Raw genomic sequence first — 13,151 nt, forward strand, 5'->3', positions numbered from 1 at the left:
TTGCATTTTTTTAATTTCTAAACATTTATATACACAAATTGGCCACTTAACTGTAGGTACACCTGATCAACATCTCATTGATGCAAGTATCTAAGCAGCCATTCATATGGCAGCAGTTCAGTGCATTCAGGCATATAGATTGGTCAGGACAACCTGCTGAAGTTCAAGCTGAGCATCAAAATGTGGTGAGAAAGGTGATTGCTGATACAAACTAATTAAGGCTGGTTTGAGTATTTCAAAAACTGAAAACAGAGACGTGGTCCAAAAAAGAGAAACTATCCGGTGAGCAGCGGTTCTCTGGGTGAAAATGCCTTGTTATTGCCAGTGATGAGAGGAGAGTGGCCTGCTTTGAGCTGATAGGAAGGCAACAGGAACTCAAATAATGACTTGTGACAACCAAGTTATGTCGAATAGCATTTCGGAACACACAACACGTGGAACCTTGTAGCACATTAACTACAGCAGATGAAAACCACAGCGGGTGCCCCTCCTGTCTGCTAGGAACAGGAAACGGAGGTTACAATTCACATGGACTCGCCAAATTTGGACAACAGAAGACTGGTCTGATGAGTCTCGACTTCTGCTGCAACATGCGGATGGTAGGCTTAGAATTTGGTTTGAATGCTAACAGCATGAAAGCATTGATCCATCCTTCTTTGTATCAGCAGTTCATGATCTATCTACCATCTTCCAGCAGGATAATGTAATATGTCACACAGCTCAAATCATGTCAAACTGGTTTCTTGAACTTGACAGTGAGCTCACTGTACTTAAATGGCCTCCACAGTCACCAGATCTCAATCTAACAGATCGCCTTTGGGATGTGGTGGAATGGGAGATTTGCATCATGGATGTGCAGCCAACAAATCTACAGCACCTGTGTGATGCTATCATGTCAATATGGATCAAAATCTGTGAGGAATGTTTCCAACACCTCGTTGAATCTATGTCATGCGGCAGATCTGAAGGCAAAAAAGGAGGCCAACCCAGTATTAGAAAGGTGTACGTAATGAAATGTATTTTAAGAGATTTGTAAACATAACATTATGCAGTACATTCTCACACCGTGATGTTAACTTGCTACAGTTATACAACAATGTGAGAGCAATTGTTTCAAATTAAGATACTGTAAATGCTATTCAGTACATTTTCTATATTTTAGGCACCCATGTTTTTGACACATGCCCAATTACACTGTTTAAGTATAATTTTACTGAAAGGGTTATTTTGTGTTAACTGGGCAAAATTAGAAATTAATTGTTATTAATGGCTTAATGGCATTACATTCCTCAGATGCTAATTTGCACATACTTACTGTACCAGAATGAAAAGCAGTGCCAGGAGGATTACATGACAGGTGAATGACAGGGATGATTCAGTTCTCAGAAAATGGAAGGTGATTGCTGGCGGATGCTTCTGCTGAATGCAAACAGAGAGATTCATTGTGCTGGCTAGAAGCAGCAGACTTATTCAAGCACATCACTAAATAAAGGGACACTGAGTGAGAGATTAATTAAATATAAAAACATTGAAAGTGTTAAAAGACTAAAATATGTAAGCTTCTAAAGCTTAATTTGGACTATTATTCATATATATTGTGTAGAAATAGTGTTCCAAAAGAATATGCTGACAGTGTGGTGTGAATAATAAAGAGTCTGGTTGTGAAAGAGTTTTTTCTAGATGGAAAGCCATTATCTTTCTTTTGTCCAGGTGTTAAACAGTTTTTAATTGCTTAATTATACATTGTAGTGCTTATGAAGGGTTTTAAAGTAACGCATTTGGCTCACTGTAGAGACACAGAATGCTATGGACTCAATGCTCAGTTTGCATTATTAGGCAACAGTTTTGCACTCTTAGTGAGGCAGGTATTGAACATATGATGTACAAAATTTCCTCAAATAACTTTATATGCATTGTAAACTTCATAATCAATAAGCCTTTAGATTGGTGATAGCACCAATCTGGCGCCCACTCAGTTAAAGTTCCAGAGTAAAGATTACCATGATGCAGAACTGATGCTATGGGTTACCACAGATGTGATAAGACAGCAACACGGCACTGAAAAAGTGCTGAATTGAAATCTACATACCGTACACACACAAAGGCAAAAAAGAAAAGAAGACTGACAGTAAAGTTTAGAGACCATCACGGTATTGAAAGCTTGTTTATGGGTTCTTACTGTCTTTTTTCAGGTGGTGTCCTTCATGGCTCTTGGCCTGATGTCCATGATGATTCCTCAGTGCTCCGTGTTCGAGGGGCTGGTGGTTGTGTGTGTGTTTCTGGGTCTGTGTGATGGATGCTTCCTCACCATGATGGCTCCCATAGCTTTTGAGCTTGTTGGGCCCATGCAGGCCTCGCAGGCCATAGGTTACCTTCTGGGCCTCATGGCTATCCCTATGACCGCAGGTCCACCCATCGCTGGTAAGAAGCTATAGTGTGTGTGTTCGTGTGTGTGTGTGTGTGTGTGTTGACAGTAATGATGCACAATGAGTCGATTGATATTAGCAGAGAAAAACACTTAACTAGGGTGTACCCTGGCCTTTTGGACAACGGTACAACAAATGTAGCGAGTAAAGGAAGAAAGACAAATGCACAGTAGGATAAATTGTACACCGGTTTGTGTTTGGAAATGGTTGGGCTCCTGGCCAACCACTAGCTGTCTCCAAGGATTTGTATTCACAAAAAAGTACATACCGTACTGACCTCTCCTCAGTCTGCTTTTCTTCTGTCCAGTTCTCTAATAGAATAATATATAAAAACACTAATCAAGTATGCTGATGACTCAGACATCCTTTGACTTCAGCTTAACAATCTCTTTCACCTCTCACACATAACAGAGCTGCTTTTACTACATAACTCTCTGACTTCCTGGCAGCTTTTTCCTGGCCTTTGTAGCCTCAGCCAGCAGACTAAAACTCTTAGATGTCAAATGCTTAATGGATTTGTTCAAATGAAGAGTCATGCTGTCTGGCATATTTTTTTTAAAAGAGAATTGTTTTTCAAAACAGCCTTCACTTTCTAATGGCAAGTTCCTGTTTTACATTGCAGCTTTAGAAACAGCAGTGTATTGAAACTGATTAATGCATTGAAATTGATATTTCAGTAATATCCATGGTGATACTGGAGGTTCAGCTATGAATCCATATTTCTATACTAATACTAGTATTATATTATTAAGCACCTATTTTATACTGTTGGTTAAACAAAAACAAAGCAATATGACATTATATATCTGCAGACTGTTCAATTAAAAAATAACTGCTAGTTGTAGACTTAGAGTATAAATTTCTTTTGCATAATCTTGCTTTCATAAACAAGATATAGCAGATCTGATTTCATAATGATTACCTCTAATCCCCTCTATTCAATGGCCAAAATGACTGCTCACAACTGGGGAACTTGCCTTGTTTCACAATTAACCAGTTTGTTAATTTTGATTTAAAAAAAACACCCTGGGATAGACTGGAGATCTGTCCAGGGTGAACCCCTGCCTCTTGGCCTGTGGCAACTGAATGTGAGATATGTGAAGTTAACCTCCATGTCCAGACTCCTGATGTGTCAGTATACTAAGATGCATTAGAGTACACTTCTGCATAGCTGTGGAAAATCGAGTCATTGCTGTTATTATTTGCTTTATTTTGGGGAGTTAAACTAATACCACTGTCATGCCACAGAGCTGGAACCTAGACATGGTTAGTTTAACCGAATCCAATCCAACAAGCAGACAAAAGCAGCTAGACTGTTTTTTTTCTTTTTTGTTTTAAAGATTTTTGTTTTTGTGTTTATTAGACAGTGACAGTGGAGAGTGACAGGAAGTCTAGGGTAAAAGAACAGGAGAAAAAAAACCATGCAGTAAGAGTCTGGGTACTGTGGAAAACGGGGACTTTGATGGCATTTGTACCTATTTGTGCCACACGGCTGTTTGGTTGCCCATCTGTCTCTTTTTAAACTTAAAAAACAGGCTTTTCTAGCAACTCTGAACCTTTAAAATTATAATGTATTGTATTATTTAAATGTGTGATACTGCTTTTCAAGCAGCTCTGCTTACAAACTAAAGTTGGCACACCACATTTTAGGATGTTGAACAAAGCTTATTGTCTCCTCGGCCCAGAGCTGTACTTAAGAAAATTCCTGCTGTTTTTTTTCTTGTGTCCTTGAGGCCCAACAAATGTGCGTTTCCTTCCTCATTTGATTTTTGCAAACCCTGGTTTGTAAATGGTTTGAATCCTGCATTGTTTACGTCAAGGTTTGGTAAATATGAAGCCTTTTCGTCACTGCCTTTGTCAGCACACGGCTTGTTTTTGCTAGTGTGCGATGTCCACCATCTGCCGAGCAGCTTAACATCATTGCAGGAAAGGGATGTACATTTACTTCATTGTGTGTATACACAGTATAACAAAATGCTTTTGATTCAAAGCATATGTTTTGCTCTATCCATTCACCTTGCATTTTGCCTCGTTACCTTCATTGCACAGGTCTCCTACATGGTTATTTTGGGAATTACACTGTGGCCTTCTCCCTGGCTGGGGTGCCTCCGATGGTGGGGGGTGTGGTGCTGTTCTTTGTGCCCCTGATCCACCGCAGGCTCCAGCGAGGCCAGGCATCACCAGAGGAGACGTCCACGACTGCCCACATGTTGCCCAGTGCCCCACCGGCTGAGGAACCCAAGAGCTGCTCCAATGGGGACATCCTGCCCGGCTATACTGATGTGGAGACACACATCTGATCAGATCTCACAAAGGTTATACACATTTATATATCAAGCATGACTCATGGATCTTAACCAGCAAGTATTTAATATATTCCTTCTTTCTACAGCATATTTCATTTTTCTTTTGCTTTTGTTCCTCAGGGATTCAGCCCACCAGCACCTTTTCTCATCCATAGATTGCCCTCCACCCAACCAGAAGTCTCAACTATGGACTTCCTGTTGACTGATCTTTAACCTGCCACCATCCAAGACCCCCTCCCCCTTGGCTGTTTTCTTTTTTTTTTCATGTGAAGAGAGGTGGAATAGGGCGCTCTCGCTACAAGCCACGAAGTGGATGAAAAGAAGGCACATCAGCTTTGGAGGTGGATAAAAGTGGATAAGCACAACATAGTCTCAGCTAGTAGTAACACATACCTCTAAGAGGAAGTAAACGAAGACTAAAAAAGCAGTAGTTTCTGATTTTATAGCATTTAATTGTGCTACCTTAGCTTTTGAAGCTGTAAAAAAATACTGTTTTGTTTTTAGATTCTACTTCTGAGATGAAGAGGCATATATAAAATTACTAGCGAAGGGATAAAGTCAAAATGTCTTTATGTCGTACCTCAGACATCTGATTTTTTTTAACACAATGTGTTTTATTTAGTTCGTGTAACTAAAACAGTTAAATTTCAAATGATTTGCAGCTTTGCTGTATTCAGCTCTGCGCTTCTGCCTGTGTTTTCTGCTGTGACAGCTACATGAGAAGCATGCGTATTTGTTGTACACGTCACAGAGGGTAGCAGATATTTCTACTAGTAGATGAGCCAGCAGACACAAACCACCTCAACTCAGCTGCATGCGAGTTTTAGACCCTGGCTGCACTTTCTGTTCACACCCAGGGTCTAAAACTTCAGCAAAATTTCGTCACCAGTCTGCGTCCAAGGAGGACGTGTGTGTAATGGTGGCAGCTGTTGATTCCACTGATTCATATGCAATGAACCTTAGTGTGTTAGACCTGTTACCATTTTTCAAGGTTACGTCAGTGACACCGCACCACAGTTAATAGAGGGATTTCTCATGAATCTGTAAAGCATTCATGTTTTTTCCTATCATCAAATTCCACAGTTTTTTATCAGCCTAGCAATTTTTTAGCAGGGTGCTACACAAATCTGAATTAACTGTGTTTGATACAGCTTTGAACAGTTTTGTGCTTTGTAGGTGTGGAAATAGTTGGAGACAAGCAGTTGTTATGGGAACTTAATGGCTGTGAACAACGTAGACTTTGTCCAACTTCTTTGCAAAAGTGTGTGTGTGCGTGCGTGCGTGCGTGTGTGTGTGCGCGGCTGCATGCTTGTCTAGTAATCTTACATTGAGTTTTAGACCATTGGGTGAGGACATTTTGGCAAGCCCTCATGTTCTGACGTCCCTGTGGCCTGTTCAAAGGTTAAGACGTGGTCTAAGGATTGTTTAGAAGCAGGTTATGGTTGGGGTGTTAGTTGGGATGGTTAGGATTAAGGTTAGGGATGATGAATTTCCTCATAAAGATAGCCATCCAACATGTGCGTGTGTGTACACGTGTGAATTTGCATTTAATACTAGAAGCATTTATTTAATGTGAAACTAAGATAAGTCTGTTGACAAGAGGGAACTACAGAGATGAAAATCCCTCATCAGGCCATCTCACAGATAATCTAGCCAGTTTGCTGCTTTGGCCATTATGAGGGCATCACTCACTGCTTTGGCAGAAATGGAGAAAATAAAAAAGTTGCAATCTTGCTGAGATACACTGTTCCCTCGGGAGGACAATCTGCAGTTGCTGTTATGTCTCATAAACATTTGGACCACTTACCTCCGCGCTCTTAGATTGCAAGTTCTCCTAAACAATGAACTTCAGCAAACAGATGTGAAGCAGAGCTGCAATAATCAACTGTTTGAGTTATACAGTACTCTGTGGTTCTATGCATAACTGAATTGCAAAGGGGGAAACTGGCAAAGGTCAGTGCCGTGGCATTCAGCTGGTATTTCTTTCTGTCGGTCTCCCTCTTTGCTTTCACTGCCATTACTCAGTCTGCTTCTTCTTGACAACAGATCAGAGCATAAAAGCTACACAAACCTCACTGCTGAGTGCAGTTTTTCTACAAGCGTTGCTTTTGGACAAACAGTTCTTGATTGGAAACATACACCTGTACCTCAGTAATCAAACAATCCTCAGCAATCCAGTCGAACACTTTGACATTATCCATTACTTTATAATGTTGCTGTTCTGCGTTAAGATTTTTTTTTTCTTTCAGTCTGAGAGCCACAAAGCTGCCAAATGTCTTTTGTCAAACAGTCTCCTCCAAAACCTCACGAGTGTCTGTTTAGGTACCACAGAAGAGTTGGTGCGTAATCAGTTTTATTCTTCGTCCTTGTTTGGCCTTTGGATCCTTTTCCTCTGTTGTTTTCAGTCCTCACCATTCCCGCTCTTCCTGCACATTCACTGATTGTTGTCACCGAAGTTTCTCTTCATAAAATTGTCTGCAACTGAAGAACTGCTGTTATTTAAGCATCCAGATATCCTTAACTAAACAAGATGGGATACAAGAGCATAAACAGTGCATATAATGATATGCACGTGCTGGAAAGCAAAATCAGAGGTCTCTAGTTTGGTGGCGTTAGATTTTACTGGCAGCGTAAACTGTTGTTAACATAATTTGCAGCTGCTGCTGGCCAACAAAAAAAGATTGTAGTAATTATTAAAAAAGTATGGGTTTGTACCAGTCATATAAACTAACACTTTAAACATAATAATATTTCAGATGATTGAGTGTGAATCAGCCTCCAAGCAAAAGTCCTTTATTTAACCAAAATTGTTACAGATTTTATAATTATTATCAATGATTTCAGGAGATGCTTGCAGAAGTGCAAATTCAGTATGCTGTAGTAGCCTTGAGAGTTGATTTATATTAATGTGATGTGCATCCACCCATATGCAAACATAATATTTTAACTGAAGCAATTTAAAGAGGCAGCCTTTAATAAATAAACTAATATCCTGTTTCTGTACAACGCCAGTTCTACTGCTGCTCAGACTAGGGGCCTGTGTCATTCAAATCCCACATATTGGTTTAAAAATAAAAAGATAAAAGTGAGTTAAAAGTAATGTCGTAAGATTATGTCCTTTTGGGTGACCCCAGTTGTAAAAGGCCATTTGGTTATGCACAGATTCTATCCATCCAAACAAAATGTAACAGATGTATTTTTTTTTTGTTTTGTTTTTTTAGCATCTCATTGACTGTGAACATATATTTTTGACTTATTTTATGTTGAGTATGTTGGCACCTTGTTAGTGTTTTCCAAAACACATTTTTTGAAGAAGAAAGTGAGACAATTTAGTCACAGCAGAAACTTAATTTTGAAAACAGATCTGCCTTACATTAACCTAAATCTGGTAGCCTGGCTGTACACCTGACCAAAATATGGTTCCAGATTCGAGAGAAGAATTAAAACCATAAAATTTTCAAATATTAGTGCTGCTCTTCTACTGATTACTTCTCAGTTTTTTCACAGCGTCATCCAGTTTCTGGTCAGAACCAGCTGAATGCTTCTCATTTTGTAACCTACTGTAGATTAAGATGCAGAAAAACAACATATATTAATATCATTTGTAATGTTATTTTAATTAATCATAATTTTTGTGATACTACTGGAAAGAGAACTGTTGAGTTAGTCTATTTGTCCAGATCTGAAATAATATATAACGGCGAAGGAGCTGAATGAATGAAGAATGAGACACATGAGGACATGTGTATGGTTGCACTGTGTCTGCTAAAACTAGTTTGGCTTGGCAAAGCCTTTTCATCTATGCAGCATTACGGGATTCACGGTCCACTTCCTGAAGCCACATTAATTTCATTCTGATCATGTCAGACTGTAATGACGAATGTTCGCTTGGACTACAAGTTGCATTTGTCTCTGTAGCACTCAAATCTGTAGCCTGCAGTAGTTCAGGAACAGCTAAACCTACAGTAGAGCCCCTTTTATTGTACCTAAACTGAGTATGTACTACTAACACTACTGCTTGTTTCAATTAATTTTTTTTTTATATTTTGTAATATTAGAAAGTTTTGAGATGTTTTCGGAGGTTGTAGCTTCAAAGAGGCACATTAAACGCTGACTTACACATGAACAGGCAATGCTACTGTAGCACGAGCCTCTGTGTGTTTTATTGTTTGTTTCTTTCAAAAACCGTCAAAAACAGGTCCGATAAACTAAAGGTGTTTTTGCTAAATGCATCACATTTACTTGTGTTTTTTTGTTACATTTTTAAATAACAGATCAACTTCTTTCACCATTTGCTTGATTTTACTGCCAGTATTTGGTCATTTGCGAGAAAACAGAACCGGGCCTCTTGTCTTGTTAGGCTTTCCCCTGACTTGAAGTCAGTCCAACTATTGCAGTATCCAGCCTTGTTATTCTGTGCAATGTGTCATTTCTCAGTCGCTCTTACTGTGTAACTCTGCTTTCTGTTTAACATCTGTGTTAAAGTGTAGCTGAGGGTCTCTATATTATAAGCTGAGCCATGATTTTCAGATTGTTATGGACCACTTCCAGCAAGAACACAGTTTCAGGATTTTTTTCCTTAGTTTCTTTCTGTCACATCTGAATAATATATAGACCATTCCATGTTCCATATGCTGTATTCATGTATTTTTTATTTTCTTGAGTGTAGGCATCATGTTTTCACATCTATAAATATTGCTTTTAATGTTTTGCTAGTGAAACACTCAGTGGTCAAAGGTTTTTTAGCACTCTCCCCATTTTCCATGTACTTATTGAGTTTTAAGCAGTTCATGTCCAGAGAACGACCTTAAATGGAACAGAGGTAAACAGTAAACTGCTACAAAAACTGAAGTAAGAAAATCATTTACTGTAGCAATGCAGTGAAACTAAGCCTTGAAAGTAGATGCAAACAATTGGTGCAGGGGCAGCCAAACTTCTGTGCATTAGTCACAAACCTTCTGTGGCGGTGCTGTGACAAGCTGTGCTACGACTCCCTCTGATGCGTTTAGACTGTACAGCAGGAGTGCTGAGAAACAGTGAAGTCGCTAATCAAGAGAGGGATTTATTCTAACTCAGTGACCCAAGTGTTAGAAGGAACTAGAGGGCCAGCTTCATATAATCGAAGAAGAGCACAGTCTTCAGGCTTAAACCCCATCAATCCAGTTTGGGATGAACTGAAAGCAAATTGTTCTGTTTTGATATTACGCTGTGAAATGCAGTTACTGGAAAAGTGGAGGTGTGCTGAAACTCTTGACTGACTCTGTACATTGTCTGTATGGTTCTGCGGTGATGCTCAGCTGAGACCTCCTCACAGTCTTACATATTAAAGTGTGAGTCATGTTTCAGTACAGGGCTCTGCTAAACCTTCCTTCTCTAACCTCCAGTAAGGTTGCTGCAGTTAAACCTTTGTTGCCTCTCTTCACTTCTTAAAGCTGCCAGCTTCTGTCCTCCTGTCCCACCCAAGCTGTACCTTTATTTTTAATATATATAAAAATATATTTCAGTTTTAGTCATTTTACAAAATGATCAAACAAGGCCAGTGACATCACACGATCTGAGATTAAGTCATGCTGCTAGAAAAATTTATGTAATTTTTGTGTTTTTTTTTTTGTTATTATTTTGAATCTGTATTAAAAGAGGCACATTTTTTTTCTATTAAACCAATAATAAAGATGTAATATTCCAACTCATGCTGTTACTTCTTTGTTAGCTGTCAACTCTTCTACCCAGCTGGAGATTAGCCTCTGACCTCTCTGAATGGAGATTCAAAGAGAAATATAATTCTGTGCTGTTGTTCAGGGACACACTCAGTATGTCTTCAAATGTGTGATCTGCTCACTATCACCACAGCAACATGACTATGTTCATTCAGGCATTAAGTCCCCCACTGACCTCAGTATTCCACACCCAGGCACCCAATCATGGTTAATCTTAAAGTTTACGCTTCAGTGGATCAGCTCTGGAAAGCAAAGCTCTTTATGTACATAGGGAACGATTGTGTACATGTCACAAGGCAGAGAATAAATCAGTTGTTAAGCCTGGAGCCACTTTTCCCTCCTTTGGATAAATAAGCTTAAACACAATGAAGAATGATATTTCTAGGGCACACGTTACTAAGCAATTCAACCTAAAACCCTTTAAACACTTGACAATTCTACTAATCTTGCATGACTATATACTGTGTAATCTATCTATCTATCTATCTATCTATCTATCTATCTATCTATCTATCTATCTATCTATCTATCTATCTATCTATCTATCTATCTATCTATCTATCTATCTATCTATCTATCTATCTATCTATCTATCTATCTATCTATCTATCTATCTATCTATCTATCATCTAATTCAGGGTTGTGGAGGGGTTGGAGCCTATTCTATGTTAACAGTCTGTCACAGGGTGTGCTCTTTTCTTGATGTCATTTATCTGACAGCTTCTTTTTAAATGAAAATTGACCATAAAAACATAAACAAGATTAAAGATTTAACATTGGGATTCTAACTGGCCACCACCACTTATTGCCTGATTGTTATCCTCCACTTGTGGTAGTATACCTCAGGCCACTTGTTAATCAGTTGCTATTTACCCTTGTGTTTGGAATCCTTAGTCTTGTATTAACCCATCTGTCTCCTTCCACCCAAATAAACCTGTTTGAATGCCTTCTTGAAATATCTTTCCGCTAACCTGCCTCACCCACTCTCACCCCACCAGCCTCACTGCTTACCTGCTCTGAGTACTGGAACTCTACCCTGTGGAAAGAGAAGTGAAGTCTTGTTCTTGTTTCCCAATAAACTTACCTGAAATAGTCCAAGCCCTGGAGAAATGAGATAAACTACCAGCTGCTGTTTGGTAAACCTGCTAAAGACATTTACCTAAATTTAATTACTCCTGGTGAACTAATCCAGCGATGCCTATCAGATCAAAGTTCCTGTCCTTACCTTTGACATTCATTGTTGTTGTAAAACCAAATATTCAGCTTTAATGGCAGAGCAGATTTCCTGAGTTGATGGGGTGACTTAGAAAAGTGCCTTAGAAAATATTTTTTTTCCAACAATAGGTGATTCCACATAGTCAAAACTATAGAAGATTGTTTCTTGGACTGAATAAACATTTTTCTTGCCATCCATAAGTCAAATTGTGACTTAATAACTTGAAATTTGAAGTTATTTTCACTTATTTTTCAAAAATTTGACTTGGCAATTTTTTTCCCAGGGGCAGATATGAACTTCTATACCAAACTTTATGATTAAAGCAGCCCCCCCCCCCCCCCCCCCCCCCCCCCCCCCTTCTTTCAGAGCAAAGACTAATGTACTGTAACATTGAAAACTGTCCAGCAGGTGTCCCTGTCCTCATGCCGTATATTGAAAGCAGTAAATTATTGCAAAGAATTTGACTTATCATAAACAAGGAGCTCAACATTACTTATGTTAAAGTTTGAAAAAAAAGGACAAGGAACATCTATGATAATAAGAATGCTATAAGTTTATAAGTTTACTGTAATGCAGTTTCTACTGCAATAGAAAACTATTAATACATCTGTCTAGCTATCCCCCTGATGCTTCTCCCTCAGTATATATGAATGTTTGTACACAAACACACACACTCACACACAGGATATTAATTTATTTTAATAATTATACAATATAATATTCAGTAATATTATTATTATTCCATAGTCAAGTTAGTTATGTTTATTAGGTTACTTGTTTGATTTGATGGTCCCCCACAATATTTAGTGGACATGCGCTTGTCCCTGGTGAGTCTTTTTTGCTCCAAAAATATGATTCTTGCAGTAAACAAAGTTGTGGGCCACTGATTTTCAAGTTTAGAAGGGTTGTTCGGTAGTTTGTCTATCAATCATAAGGCAATGCTGCATTTTCTTGAGTCAGCTGAGGGTTTAGATGATGTCTAAAAATCATTCCAAAAAAAAAAAAAACATACAAAAGCAGCTTGATATCAGAACTGTTGTCTCATTACAATCTGATTGTCATGTCTGAAGCCAGCCAAATGCAAATTAAGACAGAAGAGTAGGTACATCATGCATTTACTGTACGTATGTTGATGTAGCAGGAACACTATTAAATGTGAAATGCTGAGAATTTGAAAGTGATACAGAATTGGCTGAGAGCCTCACTATTATGAATTTTCCAGTATTTACAGATGTGTTAGCTGGCACCTACATTTTGTTAGTGTCTTTAAAGCAGGGCTGTTAAACTCATCTGTCAAACACAGTTATCATTTTAAACAGGTTGATTTTAGTGATATTATCACCCAATAAGCAATATATGAGTGTAAAGAAGTTTAAATAATTTAATCCCAGCAGTATATTAATAAAAAGAACTGTAATTTCAACAATATGTTGAAGGCCAGGTTGGACCCTTCTGGACCCCCAGGCCTTATGTTTGACACCCCTGC

At 38.6% G+C, this 13,151-nt stretch overlaps 1 protein-coding gene across 1 annotated transcript in view; it reads left to right on the top strand.

Annotated features, from left to right (window-relative positions):
• slc16a2 (solute carrier family 16 member 2) overlaps nt 1–10,433 on the top strand; it is a 30,896-nt gene extending 20,463 nt beyond the window's left edge. The window contains exons 5-7 of the mRNA XM_030738871.1: nt 2,193–2,421; nt 4,476–4,741; nt 4,853–10,433. Coding sequence (XP_030594731.1) covers nt 2,193–2,421; nt 4,476–4,726 — 480 coding nt within the window. The 3' untranslated portion in view covers nt 4,727–4,741; nt 4,853–10,433. The remainder of the gene's footprint in view (nt 1–2,192; nt 2,422–4,475; nt 4,742–4,852) is intronic.
• The last annotated feature ends 2,718 nt before the right edge of the window (nt 10,434–13,151 follow it).

This window comes from Archocentrus centrarchus, chromosome 10, assembly GCF_007364275.1.
Source record: "Archocentrus centrarchus isolate MPI-CPG fArcCen1 chromosome 10, fArcCen1, whole genome shotgun sequence".
Taxonomy (NCBI): domain Eukaryota; kingdom Metazoa; phylum Chordata; class Actinopteri; order Cichliformes; family Cichlidae; genus Archocentrus; species Archocentrus centrarchus.